Source organism: Ovis aries, chromosome 4, assembly GCF_016772045.2.
Source record: "Ovis aries strain OAR_USU_Benz2616 breed Rambouillet chromosome 4, ARS-UI_Ramb_v3.0, whole genome shotgun sequence".
In the NCBI taxonomy this organism is placed as follows: Eukaryota; Metazoa; Chordata; class Mammalia; order Artiodactyla; family Bovidae; genus Ovis; species Ovis aries.
The window spans coordinates 100,425,401-100,439,928 of NC_056057.1; the positions used below are offsets into that span (position 1 = coordinate 100,425,401).

At 37.1% G+C, this 14,528-nt stretch overlaps 2 protein-coding genes across 2 annotated transcripts in view; one reads left to right on the top strand and one right to left on the bottom strand.

Moving 5' to 3' along the window:
• AGBL3 (AGBL carboxypeptidase 3) overlaps nucleotides 1–14,528 on the top strand; it is a 101,388-nt gene that overhangs the window by 81,444 nt on the left and 5,416 nt on the right. Inside the window, exon 16 of the mRNA XM_060414888.1 lies at nucleotides 7,952–8,183. Coding sequence (XP_060270871.1) covers nucleotides 7,952–8,183 — 232 coding nt within the window. The remainder of the gene's footprint in view (nucleotides 1–7,951; nucleotides 8,184–14,528) is intronic.
• CYREN (cell cycle regulator of NHEJ) overlaps nucleotides 1–14,528 on the bottom strand; it is a 92,071-nt gene that overhangs the window by 45,293 nt on the left and 32,250 nt on the right. The gene's annotated exons all lie outside the window — the stretch shown is intronic.

Consider the following 14,528-nt stretch of genomic DNA (forward strand, 5'->3'; position numbering starts at 1 on the left):
TCTAGGTCTGTCATAGCTTTTCTTCCAGGGAGCATCTTTTAATTTTATGGCTGCAGTCACTGCAGTGATTTTGGAGCCCACAAAAATAATCTTACACTGTTTCCCCATCTATATGCCATGAAGTGATGTTACTGGATGCCATGATCTTAGATTTTGAATGCTGAGTTTTAAGCCAGCTTTTTCACTCTCCTCTTTCACCTTCATCAAGAGGCTCTTTAGTTTCTCTTTGTTTTCTGCCATAAGGGTGGTATCCTTTGTATATTTGAGGTTATTGATATGTCTCCCAACAGTCTTGATTCCAGCTTGGTCATCCAGCCTGGCATTTTACATGCTTTACTCTGCATATGATGGATATACACATATGATGTATGTTATTGATATTTCTTCTAACAGTCTTGATTCTATCTTGTGATTCATCCAGTCCGGCATTTCACATGATGTACTCTACATGTGATGGACAGGAGTTTGAGCAAGCTCTGGGAGCTGGTGATGGAAGCCTGGCATGCTGTAGTCCATGGGGTCACAAAGAGTCAGAGACACGACTGAGCAACTGAACTGAACTGAACTGAACTCTGCATATAAGTTAAATAAACAGGGTGACAATATACATACAGCCTTGATGCACTCCTTGACTTTTGAATGTTTTCAGTTTTACCACTACATAAAATAAAAGAAGGATATACTGAAGGCTGCAGGCAGTGGAGAGAAGTCTGATTGGAAGAGGACACATACAGAGCAAAAATATCTTATTTTATCGTGGGGCATAAACATGTCAATTTTTATTAATTATAAGTAATATCTAATTAGCCCTATGGTATTACATTCAGCTTTTTAAAAGGTCTTATGTATCTTAAGAAGACATAATAATATTGCCTATAAAATATAAATATTCTATAAAAAGTTAAAATCCGCATCAGAGGAAAACACTATTCATAGTATTCTAGTATTCTCACCCATACTGTTTAATTGGTTCCACTATTAATTACTACTAACTGCCACTGTTAACTAGTCCTGTTATTTTTCTTAAATAATGGCATTTATGTAACAGAATAGCAAATAATACAGAATAATATATAACTTTAAATAAACAGCTAATTTGTACTATATGTTAAAAAAATAATCATGTGTGTATAAGTATTTATTCATTACATATTATACTGATTCTTTGGTCTGATATAGCTGTGTCCTGAGTTGGGGCTCTAAAAGTTAGTCACTCTGCTATACATGTAGGTGCCCTTCCTAGAGCCTGACATGCAGAATGCAGTTCTGAATTGCTTGATAATTATTGGACAGGTATTTCTACTGTTTGCTCTTCTCCTGAAATAGTTCATGTAAAGGTTTCTAGAGGAAATATGCACTAATATATTTCATATGTCTGAATGAGACAGTGGCAGGTTCAAGAGAAACTCAATTAAGCTAGCAATTGAGGCAATTGTCAAGAAAGTAAAAAATTAAGTTTTGTTAACCTTAAAATCTAAGTTCAGAAATTTTATGGTATATTCTCTTTTTTAGCAAAAATACCTGGACGAGTCCCTGCTTGGCTTCTAAAAAGGTATCTGAGGTAGGAGAACTACACCAGATTTCTTCTACCAGATTACCTTCTTCCCTTTCCTCCGTCTTAAAAGATTTTGATTTTGAATTAAAGTAACAGGTAAAAGTGACTTTTTGATAACAATTTCTAGTTGTCTCCTTATAGTCTACATAGTATCTGTGACATAGAGTCTAGGACTGCATAGGAGTGCCCATATGATGCATTTTGAAGGGTTCTGAGGCTTCAGTATCCCTAAACTATCTCCAATGGATGCCTTAACATCTGTAGTTAGACATTTATTTCTACGCAATCATCATTGCTTTATCTGAGTTTCTCTCTTCTGGCCTAAGATAATACTTAGAATGAATGACTATCAGATGTTTTACTTTCTGTAATAGCAATTGAAGCACTGGTCACACAGGGTTGATATTAGTACCTAAAAACTAGAAAAGGGATAGGAAGAGAAGTCAGGGATAGCATAGATAAACACTGTAGTTTTGTCTAAACCAGTAATTATTATATCACAAGCCCCCTTGGCAAGTTTCCTGTCTTCAGGAACAATGATCTGAACAACCATCTCAACAGCGGGTTTGTAAGTATGAGAACAGACTGAATTTGCACAACAGAGGAAATATGGTATGCCTGTTCTTCCTTCCTTGGCCTCTTTTCTAAGAACTTAGTTTCTGCTCAGCAATGGGTTCTATTGAAATATGTAGGCTTCTGTTGCCTCAAAAACTAGAAATTTAGGTTAAGAAACCACCTTTGGCCATACTTGTACTTGGATCTAAAGTTGATTAATTTAAACTAAGATTTAACTTCTTAAAAATATGCTTATCTAAGGGGCTTCCCCTGAGAGCTCAGTTGGTAAAGAATCCACCTGCAATAATGCAGGAGACCCCAGTTCTGTTCCTGGGTTGGGAAGATCTGCTGGAGAAGGGATAGCCTACCCACTCCAGTGTTCTTAGGCTTCCCTTGTGGCTCAGCTGGTAAAGAATCCGCCTGCAATGCGGGAGACCTGGGTTCGATCCCTGGCTTGGGAAGATCCCCTAGAGAAGGGAAAGGCTACCCACTCCAGTATTCTGGCCTGGAGAAATCCATGGAATTCCACTTTCACATCTTATCTATGGAAAAAAATGAAATAATACAAGAAAATAACATGAGAGAAAGTAATAGACAAAGTACTAGAGTTAGAAGGCGTGTATTCTAGACCTGCCCCTCCTTCTTATTAGCTATGTTATCGTGAGCGAACAGTTTAACCTCTCTGATTCCTTAACATTCCCTTTCTGATATAAGATGAGGATAACATTGGCCATCCTGTCTGTATCAGAACTGCTGAGAGCCCCAAGTAAAGTAATATCTGTAACAATACCTTGCATACTGTGACATGTATATATAGACATAACATGGCATTTCACTACTCTTAATTAGATAGTTCATTGTTAATATTGAAATCAGAGTACCCAATTTCTTTCAGCTCCCAAACTGTGATTCAGAAGCTTAGCAGAGACCAACAGAGATGTGTTTTAGGAACTGACAAGAAAAAACAGGAAACAGTTCAGCCCAGGAACAATGATTTGTATGGAAACTGTATCAAAGTGACATCCTTGAAGTGTCCTCTGAACAAACAGGCTCCCATTTGGACTGAGAAGACAAGGATACCAACAGAAGGTGTTTTTTTAATGTTTAGGATTTTAACAAATGCCAAGGTGGCTTCTACCATATCATCATTAATAAATTGTGTGAAGTCTGGATTATGGGAACTGCTTTTATAAACAGAGAAGATAGACAGCCATTTTACTCCTGACTCTGAAAAATACTTGCCTTATTTAATTTCTATACAAGTTGAATACAGAAGAAAATTATTTAATATAGCCTTGAAAAAGTCAATTTAGTTGCATTGTTCCCATCACTTCTACTATTGATGCCTTTTCCATATCATAGAATAAAAATGTAATGAGTTGATACACACAACATGGATGAATCTCAGAATCACAGTGCTGACAAAAAAGCAACCAGATGCAGAAAAGTAAAAACTACAAGAAATCACATGTATATGAAAAGCAAACTAATCTCTAGAGATAGAAAGTAGATAACGGCTTCCTCGAGTAAGGGACAGAGTAGGGGAGGAAGGAAAGAATGGACTGTAAAGGAGCATCAGGAGTCTTTCAGTGATCGTCTTTTCTAGATCTTGGTTTATGGTAATGGTTTCACAGGTATTTACAACTGTTGAAACTCTAGGGCGTTGGGCCAGAGCAACTAGCTTGATTGAATTGTCTGCTGCCAGATGGCAAAGACCAAGAGTGGAGCATCAATTTAGTTTAGACATGTTCCTTTTGACATACCTTTAGACACTGAAGTGGAGGTACTGAATAGGCAGTTGGATATATGAGTCCAGAGATAAAGGAAGAGATTTGGGCTGAAGATACATTTAGGAATTTTCAGCATAAAGGTAGTATTTTAAGGCATGAAGCTGGATGAGATTTAAGTGAGTGTAGATATAGATGAGGGTTAAGGAGCAAGTCCCTGGGAACCCCCAACATTGATGGATCAGGAAAAGAGTAAGAACCCAACAAAAGACTGGAAAGCCCCACCTTGGATAGGAGGGAAAGCAAGAGAATGTGCTGTCCTGGAAGCTTAAGTAAGAACGTGTATCAAACAGTGCATAATCAGCCAAGTCTAATTAAGTCTGATTAAGTGAGATGGTTTTACTATTTGATTTTATAACATGTAAGGTTTTATTTGGGGATCTTGTTCAGAGAAATTTCAGTAGAATGATAGAGGTACAGGTCTGAATAAAGTGTATCTTAAACCAGGAGAGAAATTGGAGACCATATTTATAGAATTTTGCTGCAAAAGGGAGATTTGATTTTCAGTGTTCCCTACTGCTCCCACCCACCCACTGCTCTTAATTTAAAATTATGTTTCTCAACCTTCCCATCTTTCCTGAACTGAGATTCTCATGGTCTTTTTATCATATTATCTTTAAACATGTCCTGATAAATCTTGATGACATAAAAATAAAAATTCTGCAATTTTCTTTTTTACTGAAGTAAGTCATTTCAGAGGGAGTTAGTTTTTGATGCTGCCTCCTCCTTTATAATATATACATTTAGGGCTATACTTTTTCCTCAAATATGGCATCACTCAGTTTCTCCCAGAAGTCTGTCCTTTCCCATTACTGGACTATCCAAGTGAAGATGAACTGGATCTGTCAGAGGTTCACGAGCAGCCTAGGCAGACTTCTCCAGTTCTGGGAGAGTTTATATTTGTAATGAGTCATAGATATATGTTCCTTTGATTCAGACTCCCTTTCTGCCTCCCCTGAGTTAGCCTCCTAACTTGTCCCTCTGCCTCACTTTTCTTCAACCTGACAACCTCCTGGCTGCCACTCTGATCTTTCAAAAATGCAGATCTAATTATATCACTTCCAAGTATAAAGGCCTCCTAACAATTCACTTTTTAAAACATTAAGCATCTACCAGTCACACATGATTCCTATCTCAGGAAATCTCCCAGAAGTACTATTATTACAGACAAGGTCTCTAGTTTTGAACCACTTATTCACACCTATCTGATTTCTAGTCCTTCTAAACCATACTTGTGATTTCCTGAGTGTGCCATGCTGGTCCCACTACCTAGATTACTGTTGCTGTTGTTCAGTTGTCCAGTTGTGTCCAACACTTTGCAACGCCATGGACTGCAGCACGCCAGGCCTCCCTGTCCCTCACCATCTCCCAGAGTTTGCTCAAGCTCATGTCCATTGACATGAACATGAACATAGACATGAACCTAGATTACTATTCTTTTTTTTTTTTAACTAGCTGACATACCTGTGCATCAAGACTCAGATTAATTAGGAATGAGGAATATTTCTTTTTCCAGCTCTAAGTATGGCTGGAAGTACCTCTTCAGCAATGCTACAGGAAGTACCTTGCCTTATCCTATAGATATATATTCTAACTGATGCTTTACTTCTCTCTCTAGTCCCAACTGTTGGCATATTTAAGGCAAGAACTGTACATTTTTCATACCTATTTACCAAACTAAACATAATGCCAGCTACATAATATTTCTGGGAACAGCCTAGGAACAGCTTCTCAAGAGACTGTAGATGAATTTATTTTATTTGCCAGCACTGCCAGATATTGTAATTATACATACCCTCATTAATTGTCCTTCAAGTCTAGTTTAATTCAGTGAGTGCTTCAGTCATCTGTTTCCTTTCTTTTTAGTAATGGACAATTCCTTTTTAAAAAGCATTATTGTGGATATTTCAAGCATAAACAAAAGTAGAATAGAATAATGAACCACTGGTGCCTGTCACCCACCTTTTAATAGTTATCAGCATCTTGCTATTCTTGTTTCATTTATATTCCCACTACATTTTTTTTGCTGAAGTAGTTAAAGCAAAGTCAGCAAATCATATTGTTTTGCCCATAAATAGTTCAGTCTATGTCTCTTAACTAGATAAACCTTTTTTTTATAAAACATAATGTATTTCTTTCTTTTATTCTAAGTGTATCCTACTTTTTTCTTATGCGGTCAACATCCATATCAATCTAGGCATCATAATTATAAGTAATACTGCCACATCCTTTAAAATGTCCACCAATTTTTCTTCAAGTTTTACTTAGGGTTCTTTTTCTCCCCTCTCTCTACCTATATATGTTGAATTTTTAAAATTCTGTTAAAATACACATGACATAAAATTTACCATCTTAAGTATTTTTAAGTATAAAGTTCAGCAATGTTGAATACATTCACATTGTTGTACACAGCCTCCAGAACTCTTTTCATCTTGCAAAACTGAAATGCTATAGCCATTAAATGACAACTGCCCATTCCCCCTCCTCCTTGCCCCTGGCAACTATCCTACTTTGACTATTCTAGGTATCCAATATACATGGAATCAAATATTTAGAAAAAAGCAAATACATTATTTGTCTTTTAGTGACTGACTTATTTCACTTAGCATAATGTCCTTAAAGTTCATCTGTGTTGTAGCAGGTATCAGAATTTCCTTCCTTTTTAAGGCTCAGTAATATCCCATTATATATATACCACATTTTGCTTATCCATTTATCTGTCAAGGGGCACTTGAGTTGCTTCCATCTTTTGGCTACTGTGAGTAACACTACTATGAACACTGGTGTACAGATAACTCTCCAAGATGTCATCAATTCTGGGGATATACGAAGAAGTAGAATTGTTGGACCATCAATTACCCTATGGTAATTCTATTTTCAGTTTTTTGAGGAACCGCCAATTTGTTCTCCATATCAACTACACCATTTTACATTCCAGCCAGCAATGCACAAGGGTTTTAATCTCTCCACATCCTTGCCTACACATCATTTTCTGTTTTTTGACAATAGCCATCCCAATGGGTATGGAGTGGAAAAAACACTTTTCATATGAACTTTATTTTTTAAAACAGTTCTCTACACATTTTTAATGTTATTATACTCTTACCACAGCTAACAAAATAAACAATAATTCCTTCATGTCATCTATTAATAAATATTAAAGAAGGAATTTCCAACAGACTTTTCCCACAGTTTTCTCTCTTGTCCTTCTACTTCCTCAAACAGCAGCTTTGGGGCTACCACTGATTTCTCTCTTCTTTTCTCACCCCACATCTAATTCATTGGAAAATCTCAAAATATACTCAGGAGTCTTCCCTCCCCTGTGCATGCCTCTCCCTCTGATGACTGCCACCACCCTGGTCCAAGCTACCGTGCGCTCTCCTGTTAACCGATTCCTTCAGTAGCCTTCCACGAGATCTGCCTGCCTCTCTACCCCTGCACCTCTTCAGTCTGTTCTCCACTCAGCAACCAGCATGAGCCTGTTAAAGCAGATCTGAGATGTAACACTGCTCAAAGCCTTCCTGGGCCTCCCCACTTCACACCCAGTAAAAATCAGAGCCCTTACAATGGCCTATGAGGCCTTGTGTGAACCAAGTTACCTATCTAGCCCGTATCTTTCTGCTTATTGATTCTGCTTCAGCCACTTGTCTCATCATGGTGGGCCCTGCACACACGACCATGCTCCTGGCTCAGTGCCTTTGCACTTACTGTTCCCCTTGCTGCGAATGCTCCTCCCTCCGACAGTGGCTTGACTCGCTCCCTAAGTCCTCTGACATGGTAGCATCATAAGGAGGCCTTCTCTGACCACCTTTTTAAAAACAGAAATCAGCCCCATCCCAAGAATTCTCTATTCCCCTTCCCAGCTTTATTTTCTCCCATAAATTTTATTATCTGACAGATGTTTTATTTGTTTATTTTCTGCCCCATAATTAAAGTATAAGCTTCAGATGGATAAGAATTCTTAGATAGAATCTTTGGCAGATAATGCTCAGTAAGTAACTGCTTAATCAATTCAGTTTATGTATCTATACATATTTTTATGGTTGCTCCCCAGATCTGCATTACAACTTAAAAAGCAATATGAAAGAATGTCCATCTTTCCAAAGCAAGAAGGCTGATATAAACTGGACAGATGATGAAAAAAGAATCTACAGGGATAAAAAAATGGCTCAAACTCAAGAAATATTGCAGTATTTGCTCCCCATCATGCATAGCACTAAAAATGTGCAAACCACTCAGATAAAAGAGGTATTCAACCCAAGAACCAGCTTTCAAATCCAACATCAGTAAGTCAATACAATTTTGTCATTCTTAGCTATTTAATACATGCACTCTTTTATAAAGAAACATGGTTTATTGATTCCACATCCTAAGAAACAAACATAGGCTCTTAATAGAGGCAGCTACACTGTATTTGACAAAGGACCAAAGCCATAAGAAAACACTGGATAGGTGAAGGAATAAGGTTATCAGGCCTTATTTGATTATTTACATGAAATCACTCATTAGTTTGGATCTATAAGACCAAAAGGAAACTAATACAAATAAAAGACAATGACAAGCTGAAAGTAAGAAATAAAATACTAATATTATCAACAGATTTGATGAAGTACTTTCTATGTACTACACAACATTCTTTGTTTACACAAACACATTTTACATTCTACACATAAGGAAACTGAGATGCAAAGTCTGTTCCTCAAATTTGTTCAAGGTCACACAGCCAATAGGTAGCAACTAGACTCAACCCTAACTAGACATTTAGAATGCAGAGTCTTTCATCAATATGCTTTGACATTTCTCTTCATAATATAAGAAACAGAGGGCCAACATACTTAATATTCAAAGACTGCATACAGTCTTTGAATCAATGACAAAATCATGAATATTTTAATAAGAAAATGGGCAAAGGCTATGAGTCAGAAATTCACAAAAGAAAAAAAAAGGCCAATAATCACTTTAAAATGTTCAATCTCACTTAAATCCAAGGAATGTAAATTAAAACAATAATGAAAATCTCTCATTTTTGTCTCTCAATGGAAGGTTCACTCACTGACTGTTGGAATAGAAATGGTACAATTTCTAGAAGGCAATCCAATAATATATGAAAATCCTTAATATCTACATTTGTTTTAAGAAATTCTACCTTTAGAAACCAGTCCTAAGGGGAAAAAAGCCTCAGGAAGGGCTAGAAGACTTCTGTAGTGATGTTCATTGCAGTATTGCTTACAGAAGCCAAAGAAAATAAAATGAATTTAAATGTCCAACAATAGAAGACTGTTTAAATAAATTATTATATAACCATAAACTGAAAGATTATGTAGCTATTAAATATATCAGTGTATATATTAACATAAAATGATGTTCACAATATATAAGTGAATAAAAGCTGCAGACCAGCTTGATTTGCTGTGGTTGCATTTATGGATTATGTATATACATTTAATGTGTGCAGATTATACATATTCAAACATATAACTAGAAAAAATCCTGGAAGCACATATTCCCAACAGTGATTATCTCTGCAGAGTCAAAGTACTGGCAGAATATGATGTTCCTCTTCCTGTTTTTTTTTCCTAAATTTTTATTAATGCATATGTCTTCATTGTAAAATCAGCAAAGTTAAAAGAAATTAGAAAAATAGGCACTTGATGGCAGTTTCTAGTGGGATGGGGCCACTGTCAGTGCCTTAAAAAAGCTGAATCTAATAGGTCAGCTAATATGAGAGAAGCAAATAGTTCAGGCAAACAAAGCATCAAGTATGATGATATCAGCAAAATAAACAGCAGAAAATTAGTAAAAAATATATATATATAATGGACCTACCTAGGCAAAGGAACTGAGAAGCTGAGAATCTGGATATAAGCAAGGGGTCTGAGAGATAATAATTAGTACATCACTTAATTTTTAGTCATTATTTTCACAAGTGTAAATGTCTTAGTCGCTCAGTCATGTCCAACTCTTTGAGACCCATGGACTGTCACCTGCCAGGCTTCTCTGTCCATGGAATTCTCCAGGCAAGAATACTGGAGTAGGTGGCCAGTCATTCCCTTCTCCAGGGGATCTTCCCAACCCAGGGATTGAAACCAGGTCTCCCGCATTGTAGGTAGAGTCTTTACCATCTGAGCCCCACCTTACATTCTTTGAGCCTAGACATGCACTCAATGTGAACTGGCCTGAGCCTAAAAGTGTAAGTAAATAATAGTCTTTATTAATTAAGAACTCTTTGGTTGCATGTAACAAAATAATTCTACCTAGTTTAATCAAAAAGCATAAGGTAGGGTAGAGGGGAAGAACTGTAAGAAAATGGAAGGCTATTCATGGAAAAAAGAGAATGAATTCAGGCAGGATTCATGTAAGGCCTGGAATTGGGAATGGAAAACTACCCATCTTTGGTCTCTGCTTTTCTCCCTCTGCAGAAATGTCTTCACACCCCTGACTCACAAATTTGTATCCTACAGCAGTTTCACTTAAAAGACTGACCCACTATCTCTCATTCCCAATTCTAAATTACAGGAAAGATAATTGGGCTGCAGCATTCCCAGTGGGTAGAGGTCAAATAGTTACAAATATGGCTGACTGAAGCCCTACCTTGAGAGGCAGTCCCCAGAGAAGAGAAAATTTTGCCTCGGCTAGACCATTCCCAGAAGTATCTAGTATAGATATATAAGGAAATAAGAAAAATTAGGAAAGCAGAAAGCAACAGATGACCTTACCACATATTTAACACCATCCATTTTCATAAGATTATAATGAGGTATCTTGACTCCTCTGCTAGGCAGTGTCAAAGAAGGTAAGTACCAGGTCAGGACTTCCATCCCCACTGGCCTGTAAAGATCCCCACCCAAGAGTGTCACTGGGAACCATGAGGGAGACTAGGCTTCCACACCCACTGGACAAAAATAAGGTGGCTTTCCCCTCCTAACTATGGGGGTGTCAGAGTAGGTCTAGAAGAGAGTCAGAACTTTTACTATTGCCCAGCAGAAGGAAAGTTATGACCAACCTGGATAGCATATTCAAAAGCAGAGACATTACTTTGCCAACAAAGGTCCGTCTAGTCAAGGCTATGGTTTCTCCAGTGGTCATGTATGGATGTGAGAGTTGGACTGTGAAGAAAGCTGAGTGCCGAAGAATTGATGCTTTTGAACTGTAGTGTTGGAGCAGACTCTTGCGAGTCCCTTGGACTGCAAGGAGATCCAACCAGTCCATTCTAAAGGAGATCGGTCCTGGGTGTTCATTGGAAGGACTGATGCTAAAGCTGAAACTCCAGTAGTTTGGCCACCTCATGGGAAGAGTTGACTCATTGGAAAAGACTCTGATGCTGGGAGGGATTGGGGGCAGGAAGAGAAGGGGACAACAGAGGATGAGATGGCTAGATGGCATCACCGACTCGATGGACATGAGTTTGGGTGAACTCCAGGAGTTGGTGATGGACAGGGAGGCCTGACGTGCTGCGATTCATTAGGTCGCAGAGTCGGACATGACTAAGCGACTGAACTGAACTGAATGAGACCACCTCTCTCATAGTGTAGGTAGAGGCTACACAGGCAGATGAAACTCCCACGCCTGTCCAGCAGGAATGAGAAGCTGATCCCCTCTGGTGTCAAGGAGTCTAAGTGCGGAACCTGGACTTCTGCTTACATCTGTTAGTAATGAAGACTCACCCATGCTACAGCAGAGTCACACAAAGTCAGTTAAAACAGAAGGTTTAAGATCCAGCCTCATAACATTATATGAGAATGTCCATGTTTTAATCAGAAATAAATCATCATACCAAGTATGAGGAAGATTAAACCTGATAATCAGTAAGTGCAAACACTGAGAATGATGGTAACAACAGAATTTTTTGAAAAAGATTTTTAAAGCAGTCATAATAAAAAATAAAATATGTTTCAACAAACACAAAGACTTAAAAGAAAATATAAGGCCTCAGTGTGGAGAAAAAAAGGTGAAGTCAGGCAGACAGAGAAGGAGAGAAAGAAATAGAAGATAGTAAGAACCAAAGGGAAATTTTTGGATGGAAAAACACAATAACTGAAATAAAAGGCTCAGTGGCTAAACTCAACAACACAATTGAGAAGACACTGGAAAGAATCTATGAACTGGAAGATATAGAACAGAAATAACCCAACCTGAACACCAGATCGAAAACAGACTGGAAATAAACCTCAGGGACCTATGGAACCACAAAACAAAATATAACATTCATGTTTTCAGAGTCCCCAGAAGAGAGGAGAAAGCAGCAAGGCTGAGAAGGTACTCAAAGGTACTCCAAATCTGGCAAGAGACATAAACCTACAGATCACACAACTGAGCAAACCATTAACAGGATAAACTCAAAGAAATCATGCCAAAATATTCCAAAATTTAACTTCCGAAAACTAGAGAAAATAATTCCTGAAAGCAGCCAGAGAAAAATGACACCTTATTTATAAGGGAAACAAGTTTAATTACAGCCAGTTTCTCAGCAGAAACTATAGAGGCTAGAAGAAGTGGCACAATGTTTTCAATTATTGAAAGAAAGGAACTGTCAACCCACAACCTGACACACAGCAAAAATAAAGGAGAACTCAACAAATGTTAAGATGAAGGAAAACTAAAGAGAATTTTTCACTAGAAGACCTACAGTAAAAGAATGACTAAACCTTTTTAAACAGAAAAAATAGAGGAGGAACATCAGGAAATAGATAATGCTGAGCAAATGTACAGGTAAATATAATAAGATTTCCTTCTCGAGTTCTCCAAATATGTTGACGGTTGAGGCAAAAGTTATTACACTGATATGGTTCTAAATGTATCTAAAGGAAAATATTTAAGACAATTACAAATATGAGAAGGTAAGGGGGACATAAAGAAAGGTTAGATATCTATATTCCACTCAAGCTGGGAAAATTACACCATTAGATGTGATAAGTTATTCATACATTACGTAAAAGACACTTAAAAAGATACACTCAAAAACACTACAGATAAATAAAAATAGAATTTTTATGCAATCTAAAAACTCCATCAAACCACAAAAGGAAAAAGGGAAAAAAAAAGGAATAAAGAAGAAATGCAAAATCAACTGGAAAACAAGGTTTAAAATGACAACAATTCATATCTATCAATAATTACCTTAAGTGTCCATAGCCTAAAAGACATAGAGTGGCAGTTGAATAACAAAACATAACCTATAATATTCTGCCTGCAGAAATCCTCAGCAAAATATTAGCAAACCAAACCCAACAACATATAAAAAAGATCAAACACCACAATCAAGCTGGATTCATCCCAGGGTCAAAAGATGACTCAACATATGCATATCAATTAATGTGATACAACTACATCAACAAAAGACAAAAAGCACATGATCATCAGGTAGATGATCGATGATCCTCTATCATCAACAGAGGCAAAAAAATCATTTGAAAATTTATTCAGGGTAGAAACTCTCACCAAAGTGGGTACAAAGGGAACATACCTCAGCACAACAAAAGCTATGTAGGATAAATGCACAGCCAACATAATACTCAATGACGGAAAGCTGAAAGCCTCACTAAAAGCTGAAACAAGACAAGCATGCCCACTCTCACCACTTCTGTTCAACATAGCATTGGAACCTAGCCACAGTAATCAGAAAAGAAAAAAAAAAACAAGGATCCAAGTTGGAAAGGAAGAGGTAAAGCTGTCATGACATGCAGACAACATGATTCAGTATATACAGAAAATCCTAAAGTCTCCACCCAAGAACTACTAAAACTGATCAACGAATTCAACAAGGTAGCAGGTTAAAAGATTAACATACAGAAATAGGTTGCATTTCTATATACTAATAATGAAGTATCAGAAAAGGAAAGTAAAAAAAAAAAAATCCTGTTTAGAATCAAATCAAAAAAAAAAGAACAAAGGAGGCGACCAAGGAAGTAAAAGACCCATATGTTGAGAACATAAAACATAGATAAAGGAAACTGAAGATGATTCAAAGAAATGGAAGGATATTCCATGCTCTTGGACTGGAAGAATTAACACTATTAAAATGGCCACACTACCCAGAGCAATTTACAGATTTAATGTGACCTCTATAAAATTACCTATGACATTTTTAACAAAACTAGAACAAATCATCCTAAAATTTATATGGAAGCATAAAAGACCCAGAATTGCCAAAGCAATTTGGTGGGAAAAGAACAAAGTTGGAGGTATAACTGTCCCAGACTTCAGAAAATGCCAAAAAGCCACAATAATCAAAACAGTATGGTACTGGCACAAAAACAGACATATGAATCAACAGAAAAAATAGAGAGCCCAGAAATAAACCTATACACTTAGGATCAGTCTTCAACAAAAGAGTCAAGAATATACAATGCAGAACAGTCTCTTTAGCAAGTAGTGCTGGGAAAGCTAGAGTCACATGTAAGTCAAGTTAGAACACTCCTTCACACCCTACACAAACATAAACTCAAAATGGCTTAAAGACTTAAATATAAGACATGACACCATTAAACTCCTAGAAGAGAGCATAGGCAAAGTATTCTCTGACATAAATTGTAGCAATATTTCTTAGGTCAGTCTCCCAAGGCAACAGAAATAAAAGCAAAAATAGACAAATGAGACTCAAACTTACAAGTTTTTGTACAGCAAAGGAACCA